General features: G+C 33.1%; 1 protein-coding gene across 2 annotated transcripts in view; it reads right to left on the bottom strand.

Annotated features, from left to right (window-relative positions):
* Positions 1 to 6,553: 6,553 nt before the first annotated feature.
* LOC132918860 (uncharacterized) overlaps positions 6,554 to 20,281 on the bottom strand; it is a 49,887-nt gene continuing 36,159 nt past the window's right edge. For both annotated transcript variants that reach the window (XM_060980230.1, XM_060980299.1), the window contains 5 exons: positions 12,448 to 12,704; positions 12,195 to 12,332; positions 11,961 to 12,100; positions 9,546 to 11,318; positions 6,554 to 8,658 (listed from right to left, as the gene is read on the bottom strand). In XM_060980230.1, the coding sequence (XP_060836213.1) occupies positions 8,172 to 8,658; positions 9,546 to 11,318; positions 11,961 to 12,100; positions 12,195 to 12,332; positions 12,448 to 12,696 (2,787 nt within the window). In that variant the 5' untranslated portion in view covers positions 12,697 to 12,704 and the 3' untranslated portion in view covers positions 6,554 to 8,171. The remainder of the gene's footprint in view (positions 8,659 to 9,545; positions 11,319 to 11,960; positions 12,101 to 12,194; positions 12,333 to 12,447; positions 12,705 to 20,281) is intronic.

The raw sequence follows: 20,281 nt of genomic DNA, 5'->3' as shown, positions 1-20,281 counted from the left end.
TTAGACTGATCATTTTTTTATGAATATTTATTATTTAGTGAAGATGAAATTTCAAGTACTGTATATTTAGCGAGAGAATGCGCCAATTCGACACCCTGTAATCGAGACCAGTTCGATTACAGTGTGGAATGTTGCATAGGGTTACGTAAAACAACTACGATTCGTTCTTTCACTAATAGAGTAAAGTACTTATTCAATTATTTATTTTTGGTTAGCAATAAAAAAAATAATGAGTAATAAGTGTACGATATCAATAATTATTAAACGTGGTACGAATGAAATATGTTTTAATATTGGGCCTCGAAATGAGCTGAATGGGGCCTGGATAATATGCTATATTATTATACAAACGCATGCCCCCCTCCCCGTCGGATTAAAGTTTGTAAGACCGCGCTGGTTGTGCTGTGTATATATTGGTAATCGAGCAGAAATCCTCGGCTTATCCCCCCCTACAGTCTTGTGCGTATTCCCTATAGACTGGATCTAACGCGGTGATATATTAGCGAAAATCATATAGTGTTCAATATACTGCTTCCTCGATCCCACTTCATATTATTCACTAAAAACATAAATCCTTGCCATCGGATTACGCGGTCGAGTTAATAATATATTATGCACTATTATAAGATTATAAAATTAAAAAATAAATTGTGTTCCTTACTATGCTTTTGAACGATATAATAAATAATAATGTATATCCATATTAACTTTTGTCATACATTGTGTACAATTATTACGTGTAAAATAATTATTTATTTATATATCTTATCGAAAAAAGATATTTAATATTGGGTGATACGCATTTATTATTATAATCACTAGCTAAAATAGTAAAATATCTACCTACTCAATGATTGTAGCAAGTAGTAATAATTATTTGTTTTACTAATCCTGATTTAATTATTTTTTAATTACATCTTAATCCTTAAAATGAACAAAAAATATTATTTTAATTATATAAATAGAATATGTTTTTATACATTTATTGCGAATTACAATTTATTATTATAACACTCAACTCCTAAACTTTAAATACTTATATAACAATTATAAATAAATAATTCTTCACACGTAATTTATTTTTATTTAGTTTCAAATTTAAACGGCTGAGTCTTTTTTTAATTCAGAGACGCAATAGACAAAAGTTATAAAATTGAATTTACGTAGTATATACTATACTATATACTATAAAGTAAATTAACGTTAGAAATACATTTCAGATATCTCTAAATAATTTTCAAAGTTGTCAGAACATTACATTTGTCAATGTGTTCTGAGAATAGTTATAACCTGTTGTCAGTATGTTCAATAATAATACAGACGAGTCACAATAACTCGAAAAACTTGACAACTTGAAATTTATTTTTATTCCCCTAGAAATAAAATTATATATAAATTAATATAAATCCGAGTTAGATATTTCAAAGTGGATTTTTATCTCCCTTCAACTTCGAGTTATCGTGACTTGACTTTAATAATATTATATTTGGCAAGAACACAGTTGTATATACAATTTTTAAATATAATACATAAAAGTAAAACAAATTATTACAATAATAACAATCGCTAATAATAATATTTCGACTCAATTCTCCATTGCGTTTTAAACATAGTATTGACGAAATTAGGGCATCTATTCTATTTTTTTACTCATTTTATTTGTATTATTATTTTAGATATTTGGAAATTATAAATATGTTATATTAAAAGTTAGTAACATTTTCTTTTGTATAAAAATATAAAACTGAAATTATAAATTATAAATACAATTATTATACTCGTACAATATTAATAATATTATATTATGTTTGTCACAACACCACTGATATTCTACGAATGCAATTGTGTTTTTTATTGACTTCAAAGGATTATTTATATATTTATTGGTTTCAAATTCAAATACTCAAAGTTTTTAAAGTTCTTTATTTATCCTTTTATTAAAACTGTATATTGTATACACAAATTACTAAACAAAAAATACCTATTGGATTAAATAAATGATTTTGATTTAAAAATAATTCAATCCGTAAACCCACTTGACTACACTGATATAAAGTATATTATATTCTTTACAATTTAAAAAACCAAATATACAATGTATGTAGATTGTATACGAATCAAATCAAGTTACCTCACTTATATAAAATATATATATATATATATTTATATACATATAACTTCAATATTTATTCTGTAAAATAGTTTCTTATAGAAGAACATATGTATACAAAAGTACTGTACTATACTATTCAATCGAAATCTAAATCCGTTAGATTCTTTTCAACATTTCAACATAGTCCGCAAACGATAATTATATTAATACCTAAATAATATTGTTTTTTTGTTTTGATTTTAAACGAATCTAACCATAAATTATTGCTGGTAGTTGGGATGTGTATTTTGATTTTTAATAAAACATACTTAGGGGTTTAAAAATTATTGGATTACTTGTTTTGCAAAAAGACCAATACTTCTGCTGCTAGGTAAAACAATAGAAGTTCAATTCCGATCGTAATTATTTATAGCGCCGAGTCATTATAACTCCGGAACTGGTATCGATACGTCCCGCAATAAATTGCGAGTGAACAAAATAATCGCACAACGTGTAGTTTATATTTTAATAAATTAATAAATGACTAAATGATACTATAAATAGTAATAATAACGATTTAGATTTCCAGAGTTATATGCAGTTGAATAGCTCTTGGATATAATATAATTTATAGCTTGAATTATCTAACTTGAAAAAATATATTTTAAAATACAGTAGTTTTTAATCTTGGACTTTTAAAAACAAACAAATTTTAAACCCTAACAATAAATATTGTTAATATTATAGCGTCACAATGTTCTGGACGTACATAAAATCGACAAAACGACAAAACGACTTAATAACCGACCGATTTGGAAATTTAATATTTTTTATTGAATATTTTTTTTATTATTATTACTGTTTTAATTTTCAACATATCTGTTAAGTACATAATCATTGAACAGTCTGCTTGTATTGTTTTTAGTATTATTAGTGTTTCTATATATATACATTATAAAATAATTGGACGTTATGATTTTATGAATAGCACCATGAACTCAAAACCAAATAATTCTCGTACACATTCATTATTCATTGTACTGTCACAGAGGCAATTAAAAAAAACATTTTTCTCCATTCGGGTGGAAAACCACTATAAATTATAATTGTATTATGGCCAATATAAAATAATACCTATTTCTATATTTAGGCAGAATCGGATTAAAGACGGCCAGAGGTCCACATCCCTGGGCCTCGCGGTAAGAACATATAGTACGCATTATTGTCCGACTGAAATTTAACAACAGTCTGAGGCCAAAGAGGTATTCTGAACTTGCGTTTAGGGGTCATACTTATCCTTATTACAGAAAAAAAAACTATAAAAAGTTAAGTATAACTGGGATTATTGAGTCCAGGTTAAGATAAGAGATTATGGCCCACGTAAAATAATGATTGTGCATGTACGATTGTACAGTGTACACCAATATATACGAAGTATTGTATTGCAAACTGAATATTTTCAATTAACCTTTTTGTTGTTATATTTTTTGCTTATCTAATAAATATAATATCCCATTAAAATTCATAGCATAACAATTTTCAAAAATGTTTTCATGGAGCTCTACGATATTTATATTTAAAAAAAACTGACGCATGAACACAGAGTACTAATTGAACAGACGAATTTATCTTTTCTTATCAATATAAGAAATTAAAAGACACATACAAATATGTGTACAAACTTTTCAATAAAGTCAACACTCTTCGGGGTAATTAGAGAGATCATCGTTAACAGAATCACCTTAAAATAAAAATATTGGTTCGCTGGACGCGTATTTAATATTAATATTTAAAAGTTCTTTTGAGATACGAGTATATTATAATATATAATATAATTTAGAATACAGATTCTAAATACAAATTCACGTAAATTTTGAATAATAAAACACAATGAACGTATATACTATTTTAGTCTTAAAAAAATAAATATTTCTATACTATATAATATATATATCCTTGAATTTCTTTTAAATGTATTAAAATATAGTTTTTTGATTGACATTTAGATTTAGACTTACGAGTACTTCATATACCTAGATTGTATACCAAGTTTATAAATAATATGATATATGTTTAGCGATTCATAGACTTCAGTGTACTCATTTGACTTTTAATATGCTTATGTGATCAATTAATTGTTATTCATATCAAAAACTTAAAAATTCCCAGTACTTATTTTTATAACCGAGAAAAATAAACAAAATTAAGGAAAAAAATAATTTTTACGCAAACCCAGATTAAGAAAAAATACATTTTGATTTTTTTATGTTCCTCGAAAATAAATAACTGTAGATACTTAAAATTTCCGCAAAATGTTTATATTATCATTTTCATTATACTATTATAATCAAGATCAATTTTTCAAAATTGTAAGTTTTTTTGATTTATTTGTTAAAATGAGAAATTTTAAAATTTTTTTTTTAGGTTTTTACTATATAAATGTCGATAAAAGTTAAAAAGTCAAGTCTAGACAATTTAATACAAAATCCCACAAAAGTTATATTTACATCTGTATAACAATATTAAAAATACATTTATTTTAAACGTATGTTTTATGCAGTATACTTATTTGTATTACAATAATAAGATTAGATGAAAATTAATAGTTTAACTATAGATATTTTTTTAGTATAACTGGAAACGTCGCACGTCGCGTCAATTTTTATGCGGAATCGTATTGCATTCTGGTCAGATAAAAAATCTTTTGTACTACAAAAATGTACAGAATCGTGTGTCATCCTATAATAGTGACCCACTTGACACTTAATGTACAGTAGAGCGGTATCCATTTACCTATACCTTTTTTTGTTTTGTTTAAGGACAATTAATTTGAATAAAAAACAAAACTTGTAAACGTTTGCCTTTTACAGATGAATATCATATGATCATTAAATTATATTTACAACCATGATTCATAAATATAATAGTTATACCTATTTGAAAAGATATTAATCCTTATGGCCATTTCGAAAAAATAGTTTCTTATAATATAAAATTAATGTCTTAATATATTTAAATAATGCGGCGTAAACGATAGGCAATAAATATAAATATTAGTAAAGTTTTTTCACGTACCTATTAAAATAATATAAGGAGCAAAAATAAAAATATTACAATATAATATTATTACTTGCAGTCCGCTGAAAAAATATTATATATAATGTGCGCGAATATAACATAAATTATTAACGGACTTATTTTTGTAACATTTACGTATTTATAAAACTCTTAATATTAATTAATAATTATTAATATTATGTTATTATAATTGTTATGTACGTGTAAGTATCAACTTGTACGTACTCCCACTTCGACACAATGCAATACCATAATTTTGTAGTTCACCAGGAACAGTCGTAGTGATTAATAATAATATAATAGTTCTGATTTATGTAGATATGATAATACGAAATAGATGTTAGTATGTAACTCGTTACTCTTTTTTTTTCACCGGAATAAGCAATTTGTTTTTGAATTACACAAGTCGGAATATACTTGTACTCAATTATAAGTTCACGGAATCACTTTGCTCTGCAATAGGTTGAATATTTTTTCATTATTATTATTATTATCGATCGATAATTTAGTGTTCATGTATAATTTCACGCCAACGTTTATCGAGTACAATTAATTTTAAAAACGAAACGGTTCAAACCGTCATTTAATTAACTCGCAATATCAAAAGCTTCGTCAGTCTAATTTAACAACTACCTAATACACGTTTAATTGATTTAGTATGGTTTTATTTATTTTTATTATTATATAATTGCTTACTTCCATATTGTGCTATAAGAAATAAATAAATAATTGTTGTTGTGATTCGTGGGAACATTTACCTAATTTTACCTATACTTACCATTTAGTTCTATGTCAAAATAAATATATATTAATATATTATAATACATTGATTGTTAAAAGTACCATATATCATTATAATTCAAAATAATAATTATAAATATTATATTATTCTACTTTTCTCCAGGCTTATAACAGTTTTCAATTATTTATTGCTTAAAATATGTTCATTAAAACCGATTTTGTATTTTTATATGTTTTAACTGCTACCAAAATAACGTTGACCCGATAATTAATTTTAGAATTATGAACAATTGGATAACGAAAAATATTGTTGAAGGGAATTCATACTTGAATTGTACGGTGATGGATTTAACCTCATTATATTATTGTATATTATTGTTATAGTTTAATTATTATAATATATCAACATAACATACTCTTATGGCGTCAAATATATTATATTACAATAATATTTCATTATTATGATGGTTTTTATAATATATATATTATATAAAAAGTATACATAATGATAATATTATATAATTCCAGTAATGTCAGTTTATAAAATAATATGTATTATATTGATACATTTGAATTATATAAATTATCAAATAATTTGCTTGAAAAGTTTAGGATAAAATTAAATCAATAAAAATGATCATCTCACAATGATAAATATTTTGATTTATTATTTTGCATATTATTATAAATATTACAATATTATTAATAATGTATAATAATTAATAGTCTATGCATTGTTTATAGTCAATTAAGATTTTCCAGTTTTCACTTAAAAAAAAAAAAAAATTAGTACAAGTGAACAATGAAAATTCTTATTGAACATTTTTTAGATTTCATTATACTTACAAACTAATCGTTAATAAGTTATTAACTGTAATAATAATATGACTTTTAAGACACTTTGTAATCAATTGTACTCGTTACATTATACATCAACCGACACGTAGGTACCAAGCAAAAAGTATAGAATCGTTGTAAAATATAAAAGAGCAAAACAAAATACAATATTATTAAAGGTAATGGTTAATAGTGTATTATAATTAAATACTGTTATGTAGACGTTAAAAAAAAGATGTACACGGACATGGGCCAGTTAAACAATTGCGCCCACATTATCACAGTTTCGTTTGAGAATAAAATCAGTTTAACACGATATTCGTCTATTATAAATGGCTAGGAACACGAAACGATTTATCGCAGGAAAATCGATGAGTGTACAGTATCAAAAGTTAAAAAACAAAAAAGTGTCAACGTCGAAACGTATAAAGATATATTTAAACGTATTTTATCGTGAACCAGGCAATGTCTTAAAATACTACAAATTAGAATATGTATATATAAAAAAAAAAATTATTACAAAAATTATTTCCCTCGATATCGCAATAATAGCCGGCCGGTTCACGATAAAATAAACACTCTGTATAAGACTACTGCACGTGTGTAGAATAACAGTTTGCGTAACGAGTACGAGTCCCCAGTGGCTTAAATCTATATATATATATATATATAATGTATTATATTATTAGTTAGTTTGGCACATGGCGGATCGCGTGGTATCCTGATTGTAAATTTAACTTTGTTAAAAAAAAAAAATAATTATAATATCAATAAACTCCTGTCGTATCAACGCTGAAACGGCCATCGATATTTAGTCTGTTTCGCAGCACGTTTAATACATTGTCGTACAAGTATATATTACTATGATGTATTTTTATATAATATAGTTAGTAAAAATTAATAAAACAATTAATCGATATAATGACAATCATAATAATAATATGTCGCGAGAGTCGTAGTGTGCTGGGCGATATTAAAAATATAGTTGTACATATATATTTATATATACAATAATAATATATATATATATAATGAGCTTCGTACGGGCAGTTACAGGGGAGGGGGCAGATTAGGGGAGGTTCGCTCATGTTTGGTGACATAATTTATCATATGACGTAGAGTACGCGAATTATTGCACCTGGCCAGCTGGGACACACGTTAAACAATGTGTCCCGTCGAAATAATAACAAAAATATAATAATAATAAAAATAAAATAATTAATAATCGTAAAAAACGATTTTCACAATGAGTGTCTGGGGAGGGGGGAGTCAAATGTATGAGGTACATATTATTTAGTATTTATATGTATATAAATATATATGCGATTACAGCTGAGGGTAAATTCTTCGCGATATAAAATTATACAATTATAATATATACATTATGTCGTCTGCAACTGGCGGGTACGGGGGTGGTTTTTGTTCATCTGTAAGTGGCGTCGTTTTCGTCCGAGTCGTGGAACCACTCTGCCGCGGACACGGTCCGACCGCCGAACATCCTCCTCCGGCCAGTAGTCGCGTTCGCGCCAGTGGCGGCGGCACGAGCTCCGTCGAACTCGGTCTCGGCGGAATACGACTGCTGTTGCAGCTGCCGCGGACCACGAGTCGACCGGAACGAAGACCTGGGCGTATGATCGGGACTGCTCAGGTCGTCGCCGTCTTCGTACGACCGGATCCGGAGTCCCCAGTTGTTTTCGGTGAATTCGGACGCGGACCGGGCCAGTGACGGTTGGCTGAGCGATCGGACCAAACTGCCGGCGTCATCGTCGGCGTAATAAGACGAACCGCCCCGGCGGTACTGATACTGGTGCTGGTTCTGCTGATAGTTGTAGTTGTACGCCGAGCTCACGTCGCTGTAGTTGTCCGGCATTTCCGGTCGACGGAAGTCAACCATCATCTCGCTCATCGATCTGCGAACGCAAAAATAAAAACAAATCAAACATTACACGATTTCGTAATGTTAAAAATCTCGGGAACACACACACACACACACACACACACACACACACATACCACACTTTATATCTGTCTCGTCTATGTCAATTTCCGATTTACATAAAATATAATTTTTTTAAATGGATCCCCGCGTTTAAACGAATACAATTGCGTATTATGTCGTAAAATATGTAGTTATATACTTATATATTATTATTTTTATTCATTTTTTTTTAATTTTATCTATTCAAACTTTTCACTGATGACTTATGTTTCTGTTACACAATAATATATAATAAATTGATTATTCTATTTTTTTTAAAGGTATTTAAATAAAAGGCTTATCAACGTTTTTAAATATAATTTTATAGTACAATTAATAATTAAATGTTGATTGTAGCATTGAAGACAATCATCCCTATTGCAGAGGCTGTGAACTCGATATTACCTTTCAATCCTATTCCGTGTTCTCCGCTGATATTGATAAAATTAGTTTAAAAGCATCAACATTACTAAGATTTATAATTAGACCTAGTAGACCTACATTGATCTTTAAAGAGTATAATCTTTTAAAAATATACATTGTTCAAATATTATTTTCTGATCTTTAATTTACCCATTATTAAAATACACATCAATAAAAATGCCAATTCTCAATTTTTTATGAACAGTTTATGAAAGAACATGTAGGTAGTTTTATTTCTTAAAACATTCAAAAATATAGCCAGGCTAAACGTTTAAATGAATAACTACGTGATTTCGACTACACTAGTTTTCAAAAAAATAAAACACGTTTTCAAAAATTATCAACACACTGTGTGGTGTGTTAGTGTATGCTTAAAATATGCAGTCAATATCTTACCTGACATCCATGTCAGATTTGAAGCTTGACCTGGACGTTCTCCTTGACCGGGCTGGTCCCATGGGACCATGATCGTCGACTGCCGTTAACGTTCTCACGCTGGACCCGCCATCAGAATCGTATTCGTAGACAGTGGGCAGTGAGTTTCTCCTCGTCCTAGCTCCTTCAAACTCGGTCTTCTTCTTTGTGTACCTGTTGGACGACCCTGCGGCCTTCTGGTCGTAGTGTTGCGGTGGTGCAATCACGCGTATAATAACGTCCCACTTTTCTGGTTCGAATATCCTTTCGTACTTGGGATCGCTACGGATGCGCTCGAAGTCTTCCCGGACAGTTGCCTCGGTGATAAGCTGCCGGAGCGTCGATTCAGTAGTGATTATCTGCCGCCACTTACGTTTGTCATCTAGCGTCAGTGTCTGCTCAACCCTATATCTAGCGTTGGGTTCCAGCTGCTCAGGTTCCGGTTCCAAGACTCGAACCAACGATTCCCAGTTTTCCGGCTTGGGCACCGGCACATCCATAGTACTCAGGTACCTAATTTGATTCTCCTCGGTAGTGGCTGTTGACATCATGTTACTGTTGTATGACTGAATCCTTGTCTGGCGGTCAACACCAGCCGGCGGATAACCGGTCACTGACGACGCCTCGGAGTAACTATCCCAGTCGGTAGCAGTGTCTTCACCAGACTGAGGGTACAACGCGTCCGGATTCGGGTAGTTCTTAATGGTCACATCCCAGCTGGCCGGTGGTGGCACCGGTCGCGGTTTATACTCAACCACTTCTCGGCGATGTCGTTCGATGTCTTCGATCGTTTTCTTCTCGGTGATCGTCTTCAGGAACACGTCATCAACCGTATGCGATGTGATTTCTGGTCGTTTGGTCGGCACCACAGGCGGTTCGACGACATCCACTTGCATCTCAGTCGTATATTTGGACGTAGTGGCATACCGATGATTGTCAGTCGCTGTATGAAGTTGCGCTGATGGTGGAGGCGGTGGCGGCGACCTTCTTATTTCTGAGTTGGCAACCGACACGTTCTCTTCCGTCCTGTACCATTCAGTCTCGTCCCTGTCCTTGCGCACAACCGTCGAATACACTGGTCGGTACCGTTCCTCGGCCGCTGCTATCGAAGTAGTCATCGACATCGTCTCGTCCTTTTCTAAAATTGTGGTCAGGTTTCGTTCTAAGGCTGCCACGCTCGCCTCAGACTCGGACGGTGGTGGCGTAGGGCTTGGCGTGGGCGGTGGAGCTCGTTTCACGCGAAGCTGAACGTCGAACTTCGGTTGTACTGGGGGTGGTGGTGGCGTAATGGTCGGTGCTGGCAAGTGTTGGTACCGTTCCCCGTAGTACTCTTGCTGGAATGCCCGATTTTCGTACGATCCGCCAGAACTTGGTGACTGTCTCAAACTGCGGCCGTCCACGTCTTCCGCTTCTGAGTGCCCGGAACTGGGTGATTCAGACGGGTAGTCACTGGGCAGTGTATCGCCAGCGCTGACCAGAGCCATTTCAGAACCGGAAGAGCTGTCTAGTGTCGGAGCCCTAGCCCGTGGTATCTTCAGACCATCGAACATGGACAAGCTGGAGTCGGATAGTTTGTCCGAGCCGACGGACGACAACGGGTGCCGGCGGACCACCTGCACTTGTTGGTTGCGCAAGCAGTAGTACGAACATCCGAGGCCTAACAAGACCAGCGACAGAAATAGTATGCCACACACAATCAACAGGATCTGGAAGCCCTTCAGTGGTGGTTCCAGTGGAGTCGACGGCAAATCGATGCTACGCAAGAAAAAAAAACGTCAAGTTAGATACTTTTGTCTTAGTAAGTTTACGCAGTGTATACCTAAACGTTTTCCACGTAGAAGGGAACATTATTAATCGTTAAATACGTTTATCATTTGAAACCTTGACAGCATATCGGGTTTAAACACAAGTCGTTATGTATTTTTGTATCATTCAAATATATACATTATAATGCACATTGCACCCAACCTTTAATTATGTAGATACGTTTTTACATAAATCCTTGGACCCAAAAAAAAAACGTATTCTTTTTATAATTATTATCAGTGAGTATAAGTATTCAGCACGATAATGTTGTTACTTTAAGATAAAACACTTGGTATATGAATTATTATTGTATTGGAGCCCAAATTAGTTCCCGTTACATTTCAATATATTTTTAATTTTTAAAGATCAATGATTTAATTATAAATAATGTCGAGTCAGTCATATTAACTACCTGCATTATTATATAACCTTGATTTATGTATAACTTTAATATTATATAGTCGTTGTCTACTTTCAATGACAACACATTAATGTTTATATTATGCGGTGAGCTCGTTTCGATATTTATGATTTTTAAAAATAAATTATGAAGAATATTATTTTATATAGCTACTTTTTATGTACACTTACATTTTGTTAGGTATACCAGCTGGTGGTGGAGCGATGGGCGGTGGATATCTGCACACTATCGTTACCACTTCGTCACCGTCCATTTCTAGGAAGGGATGAAACCTGACTACGATGTTGTTGGTAAAAACTCTTTGCGGATCCTGAACGAAATAAAACATAGATTAAATTAGTTTTGTTTATTTAACTATAGATAGAAAAAAATATAAAATAATAATCAGATTTTCTCCCACGTACTTGTCTTGTACCACATCCTTTTAGCGGCAAGTCGATCCTGGCTGTGTTATTACCTTTTCCAGTCACAGTGCACGCACTGCTCCGGTCAAAATCTGCATAAGCCCTACCGTAAAATGGTTCTTCGAACTTGAGTTCAATCTGCAAACGAAACATGGTCCAATAAAAATCCACAACCACGTCAATATAATAACAATTATATCATTATTTGTCGTATTTTATTTATTTATGTATTAATATGATGTGCGTGGCTAACCTGCATAAATCCGGCGGCACAATTTAGCGCCGCTTTGGTCCTGTTCAAAAATATAACTGGGGCCAATTCGTCCAGCTTGGTGACCTTGCCGTCCAGCACCGTGGATTCAGGCAGACCCCGATCTGGACTTGGGAATTCGATACTATTTTCGACCTGATCGTAGTTCGACTGGGCTACGGCCACCGTCGCCAAGGCCGACGACAGTAGCAACAACCGCAGTGGCAGTGACATACCGCTGTTTCTAGTCATTTTCCTTTCTGGAAAAAAAAAAATAAAAACCAAATATCAATAACGAGTTGAGTTTTTTTCTATGATTCATTCATAATTATTATATTTTGGATACATTTATAAATAAACACAAATCTTCAATTCGCAAGATGACATTGTATATTATATCATTTACACGCTCAACGCATAGGATTGTTTTATTCGCCCGAACGCGCCTGCCTATTAGTCGTCGAACCGCAGTGATAAGCACGGTGAGCGGCACAAGTCGAAAGTGAAACGTCTATCTTGTCAAGGGCGGATTACTATATATACAACATACTATATGCATGTATATGCTTTTTACCATTCACTAGAGCATATGCCGCCGCGACATTGCACAACGCCGCGCACACCCGCCAACCGCAACCCACCTAACGCAGTTCAAAATACGTGTCTGTGTGCACACACGATTTCATGCAAACTGTTCCGCCCGTGTATATCCTTGCACTCAAACACACACACACACACACACAAATGCGTACTTGCGATGACTTATACACAACTGTCAGCAGTTAAACGACTTCACAGGAGACGTATATACGTATAGGTGTAGGTACACAGAGGCGCCACCGACCCCCTTTCTAAGAGGACGTCACGGTCACAGATATGAATCCAAAAATATATTGGACGTTAAGATATACTATATATAACTGCATAATTATATTTTATTATATTAGGTGTAGTATGCTACTGTAACAGCGCTCCGTGAACTATAATATTATTACTACATTTGCACGTTTTGGTTTTTTTTTCACAACTTATTCGATTCGTTACCAAGCTGTAAATTAATTTCATTTAATGACTTTACAAAACAAATATCAAAAATATTTTTAAGGCCATATTTTTACGTACTTAGATATTTTTATTTCAAGGACATGTTTCTAAATTTTGCAATTTTTTAGTCCATAAATGGTGTTCTAAGTGCGTATTTTTAATGTTTATGTAGAAAAAAAACTTATACGTTCTTAATACATTAAAGTTAAAACTGCTAATCTTATAGTTATCAGTCATTTCATATCAATGAGTACCTATAACCGTATGTCATTACTTTTATTATCAACACAGCATACACCAGTGTACATGCAGTGCACTGCAGTCGTTATTATCAGTGCAGTGGCATAAATAGTAAACCTATCAAAGTGAAATACTCGTCAGTTATAATTTTATTGGATTATGTGGATACGAGTGTCACGATCACGTAAATAATAACGTTATTTTTCGTATATACGCTGAGTAGTTAATACAATTGAGGATTGTTTTGAACGACATAAAATTACAGCATTATAAACGTTTTCTAGCGAATAACTGTAAAAAACGTATAATATATATTTCACGACATAAGACAACAAATGACGATTATACGATGAGTATTGTTCACACAGTAATATCGATTTCCGAGTATGACATTTAAACACAAACGTTTTTACACCACGACCGCGCACATCTAACGACAGTATTGAGTATTGTACCGGTGAGGTTATATCTATTTATATTGTACGTGAAAATAATGGGAAAAAAACGTACGATTTTTTTCTGTTGTCGTCGTTATGCTCGTGAAAATCTTACCGGGATTACTGCTTTAACAATACATCAGACGATGCATTTTCTCATCGCGTATATATGTCTAGTCACCGAAAAATAATTATAATCTCGTTTTGGGTGCGGGCCTTATAATATTATTATATTTGCGAGTGTACGACTATCTGAAACGGGTTGTATGATAAAAAATAAATTATTTTAACGTTATAATTTGCACCTATATTGTGCATTGACGGTTTGATAACGTATCTCCCCGACTGCGCTGCGAACTCGTTATTGCGACTGCAGCGATGAAGCGCGTGAAATGACCTATTTACCCATAAAAACAGGTTTTTGGAAAAAATATATGTCGTCAAAAATCGCGTGTATCAATAACGACATAACGATATCGACCCGCGATAGTTAGATAATATAATATATCATGACGAGAGCGCCACGTCCAAGGACCTCTGCTCCCCACCCCGCCATCATAGATACCGCACAAGTCAACTATCCACAGCCCAATAACACACGCGACGACGCGCGTCGTACACAACGAGTCGGGCACATCGTTCACGACTAATTCGGGTTGGATACGCACGTACGATTCATAATGGTTATGATAATTGTCGGAAAGAAATTGCGCGCGTGTATGCGTGTGTGTGTGTTTTTTACGACGTTCTATTCTTCTACTCACATATTATATTATTACATTATGCCTATAAATTGTTATTGTCATTGCCACGGTCTCGTCAGTCTGCCTAGTGTAATATTAAATAATTTCGGTTCCACCGCTAATGCTTCTGCTGCAGTTAAACGGTCGTCCGTGTACCACCTAACTATACAACATTATTATATGACCACTATAATATATTATTATCATTACTGCAGCAGTATAACGTGCAGTTTTAGTAATGCTATCGTCGAACGAACGTCGAAAACGCACGATGTAGGCACGCAAAACACCGATCGCATAACGTATAATAATTATTATTATATATAATATCAATTAGATAGTAATTCGCCGTCCTCCTAGCGAATTCAATCGCCTCTAAACCCCAATTTTTAATTGGCAGTTAGTAATATGTATGTAATAACTTACCATGAATAATTGCACTGTCCTATATAACATTAAAACATAATCATTATGGCGTATACGAATTTCATTCATAATCGAACCGTCTACCTGCACCCTTCACGATGACTCATCCTCGAACGAATTCTGATGTGTAAATCACTGCATTTTCGTGCATAATAAAAATAAAAAAATACGAATCGACCTCTACCTAATCTAACCTGCTCTGTTGAGGTATTATCGCGGGAACGAATTTTGTCCACGACTGCAGTAACATATGTGTATGACAATTATAAATCGTTTTTACGAGAAGAAAATATAGCCGGGCGAGTGTAGGAAATAATAAATTCGCGTCAAATTCGGTCGTGTAGTGCGACCTTCTGCTATCGCGATTACACAACTAGAAATTAAACGGTGACACAGCGTGTTAAACGTTCGATTTACACGCTGTCCAACGCTACAACGAGTACCTACTCGATTTGTGGCTATCGACATTCGTTGTTTCGTCAGCTGTTTATATTACATTTAATCGAGTATATATTATTATAGAGTCGTATACGCGCTGTACATTTATCACTTAACTGTAATCTATACCTACACCGACGTTATATAAAAAAACAATAATCATTCTATAAAAGTGTAAAAGTGTTCATATACCAAACGATAATAATAATGGTATACTGTTATAATATATTATAAACGAAAACGAAATGGTATAGCGATGCTGTAACAGTTTGAATATCTTGCACTGTCTTATCTAATAAATCTGCATAATATGTATTCCCGCTATAAGTATAATAATATGGGTAAATAGTTATCATAAATCGAAGCGTGACCGGCCCATAAAATGGAACTCTCTAATTCAATTTTACCACACTTACGCAATAATTGTTCGCGGCCGGTCTTGGCCGGTTTCGGTTTCGTCCGACCCCTCGGGTTACTTATTATTTCCTATATTTGACCGTAAATTCGTTCTGTCGGTCAGTCAATCGAGTCGAGTCACTTCCCGACCATGGTGGTTAGTGGGGTATATATTTTATATGACGCACATTTTGGTTCTTAGATAAAACTATTTTCTTGCCCAATATCAATCAAATCACTCACTATTTTAAACTATACGCTAAATCCTATCCATATTTTGTGATTATAGCCTCATATTATGATGGTTAGTGTATTGCAGCAATAATGTATCGAATAAAATAACGATCTTATTTATCAACTCTGGCCCCTGATTGAAATTTTATTTGTAAAAATAAAAATTAATAACTACATATTGATGAAAACTTGCTGTATGAATAAATTATAGCAGAATTATAAATGTCGCCTACCGCGATTCGTGTCATAATATTACAATATAGTCATGCATTATATTGGTACGCCGTTTTTGTTATTTCGCTTATTAAAAATTAAAACAAACGAATTCAATGGAAAAAAAAACCACATAATATAGCCGCGTACCATATAATATTTTACACGCGTGCTCGGATAGATTTCTATAGGAAACGACCAAGAGGTCGACCGTTGCACTGTGATCCATATAATAGAACTCGATCGCATAGGACGCTTATTATACTCGGACACCACGATTATACGATACATCTAGACGTGCACACAATAATTATTTGAATAAAATCAAAAATCTGTCAATACAACGAATGTATAGGTAACATAATAATAACCATATTATATGCATATTACGCACAGAAAACTTGTGCAGATGACTTGACCCCGAACACGTCCTTGAGGATCTGCAACGCTGTATTATTACGGTAAACTCCGTGTCTATGTAGCCTATATGATATATAGATATCATATTATACGCTACAGATTATGGGTATATATAGTCAAACATTGAACGATCGATCGATGGATTTTATACAGGCTATATACTGCAGAATAATAATATATTTCTGTACATCACGCGCGAATAATGGGATATTTCGATTTATATATTGTCTACATTACTTAATATTTAATATCAATAATGATGCTATATTGTTTACAATCGACATGAGTTTTATGAAATTGACTTTGTCTTGATATATTGACGTATTGTATGGTATTTTAAAATTATTTCTATGAATCGATACACTATACGAAGGCGATTTTGTAAAAAGCCTGATCTCGTTCATACGGCGATCTGACGATGAAACGCCCGAAAAATATGAGCTTTCAGTCGATTCTAATATAAACTCAACTATCGGAAACAATAACAATTCCCGTATTAAAGCCGAAGTGAACACATTTCTAGCTACAAACAGGAGCTCGCGTTTCCGCTAATTATAATTTATAATAATGCCGCATCACAATATGTCTACTACGCGTATAATATGTAATATATGTGACTTTAGCTCGAGGAAATCGCGGTGATGTTATATTATACCAGTATTATATAATATAAAATATAGGTATGATGTCCATTGTTCGCGATACGACAATAGTCAACATAACAATAATAATATATTGTAACAGTTTTCCTCCGCAGGTATATATATATGCATAATATAATGTCGTTTGTACTTTACTCCTGTAAGTCGGAACATGAACTTGGAGGCATAATATGTGTATGACGGTCGCGATTGATTTACGACGGACAATCGGTTACGTGCAGGCATATATAATATAATATATTAGTATACACGTTATGTTATGTGTACTATAGGAACTGCTGCGGGTCTTGTGCATACAATACGCGTACTGTTCGTGGGTATGCGCCTACATTACCTATACGCTCCGATTACAACAATAAAATACCGTCGTACTTTTCCTCGTTCCTATGTATACTCTGCTAATAAACTCGTATTATGCAATGCTGCAGTTATTATTATAATATAAAAAGTTATTGTATATTATTTAATCGATTCGCGCGTCGTCAGAGTTGACATCGTGACGTGCGTTTTACACGACTAAACAAATTAAATATATTATAATGACAATATCAGTATTATATGTGCGTAGGTACCGACGACAAAACAAAATACAAATTTAAACGTCAGCGCATACGGTAATTATAATATTTTATACGAGTAAAACAAGCGTCGAGTGAGAATATCGCGGCATTTCATCGAAATCTGACGTCGTGAGGGAGAGCTGAGAAATCCAATAATATATATTATATTACTGTTATAACAATTCACATGCACACGTAGCACTTAATGCTGCAGGACCAACTGTTGGAAAACGTAGTCATGTTGTATTTACTGTTGTCGTTGTTATCGTACTCGCCGTGTAAATTCACTACGGTACAGAGGGACATTATAAAAAAAATGACTCACTTAATACGTGTTCAGCTACTGCACGGGACTCGCACAACGATGTTTGTGTGTATATAATATTATGATTATATTTCATATATTATATGAAATGGCTTTCTTGTCACGTCGCGCAGGTATATTACAGTATATTATACATCGTTTACAACACTGTGCGATAGCTCTGAGTTATTTCTTCGAGAGACGCGTCCCAAAAGACAACGAATAAAATATGTAGGTACGTATGCCGCGCACCGTCGATTTTTCCGTTTCGTCGACGGTATGCGAATTTCCGGTAGTGCGAAACGCTATTCATTAAACGGTTTTTAAAAATATTACATAATAGGTATTGGTGATGGGTATGGCCTGCTTGATAAACATGGTGTCTCGCCATTTTAGTGCTTATCAATAACTGCAGTTTTCTAATTAATCTTTCGAAAAACAATTATTACTGTCATAATTTATATTTGTTTACCCATATCAATTTACAATAAAAAAAATTATTTACGTTTTTGTTTTTGTAATAATACTAAGAACTAAGTAATTATTTTATGTATATATGACTAAAAACTGAATTACTAATATTAGTATATTTCCATTTTCCATCGAGCGTATACGGTATTCGTTTCAGTTTTGTAAATTTCAAAGTTTGGACATGCAGCAGCAGGTCGATTATCCAAGTATGCTTTTATAATATTATATTTGTGGGAAAGCAGGTAACTATATAATATTATAACACAGTATACGATGAAGTTAAATTAAACGCATAGACATCTATTACATCTTATATTATATTTAGTGACGCGATCAAACGACGATCATCCTGTTTCACCTGCAACGAGACCTCTGCAGCACGGGGCTTTTGACCCCAAAATAACAACAGTCGAATGAACGGGAGGAAACAACGATTGGTCTCGGTTACACGTTTTACATGGGAGGACATTATATCAACTCTAACTGTGATGCACGATCGACGTTGATGTAGAACGAAAAGAAGAATTACGGAATTACGGAAAAATGTTTCCCGCACTGCACTCGCGGTCACGAGTCAATTAACCTAACCACTGCACCACAGCTATACAAAATATTAATATATATATACTTATATTAGATAATTTCCTATGCTCTGTAAGAGTCACCTCCGGTTGGATATAAGCAGAAAATAATAAAAAAAATATAAGAGAGTGAAAAAACCGCGAGTACAGCGCCATCGTTAACATTATCGTGCGCCGCCTGCAGCTGTTTGACGACAAGAGAATAGTTTACGAAGTTTTGACTTACCACGACCGAAGGGGGTGATAAGCAGTCTCTCGAGGCGATAGACGTTTTTAATTAAACTAAAACTATCAACTACAGCGAGGTATTAATAATTTATCACTTCGATGTTAATACGAGTTTGTAAATACTATAATAAGTAACAATATAATATTTTGCGTGGGCATACAATGATACAGCCGTGGGTTGAAAATGTAAACAGCTTGCACGAGTGAAGTATACGTATCTATATTAAACTATATTATATTATATTATATAATCAAAGTTAGTAAACTATTAAGTCCTCCGTAGGAATTTTTAAATAAAGATATAAATTATACTCGTAATATAATTTAAAATAGTCAATAAAAAAAAACATTATTACTATTGTAATAGTAGTTGGAGTATTTTAAATATTAAAATAGTCGTGCCTGCGTAGTAGAGAGCACTTATAATTTTGTAATGTTAT

The sequence above is a fragment of the Rhopalosiphum padi genome, chromosome 1, assembly GCF_020882245.1.
Source record: "Rhopalosiphum padi isolate XX-2018 chromosome 1, ASM2088224v1, whole genome shotgun sequence".
Taxonomy (NCBI): domain Eukaryota; kingdom Metazoa; phylum Arthropoda; class Insecta; order Hemiptera; family Aphididae; genus Rhopalosiphum; species Rhopalosiphum padi.
This window is presented reverse-complemented; position numbering and strand designations above follow the sequence as displayed.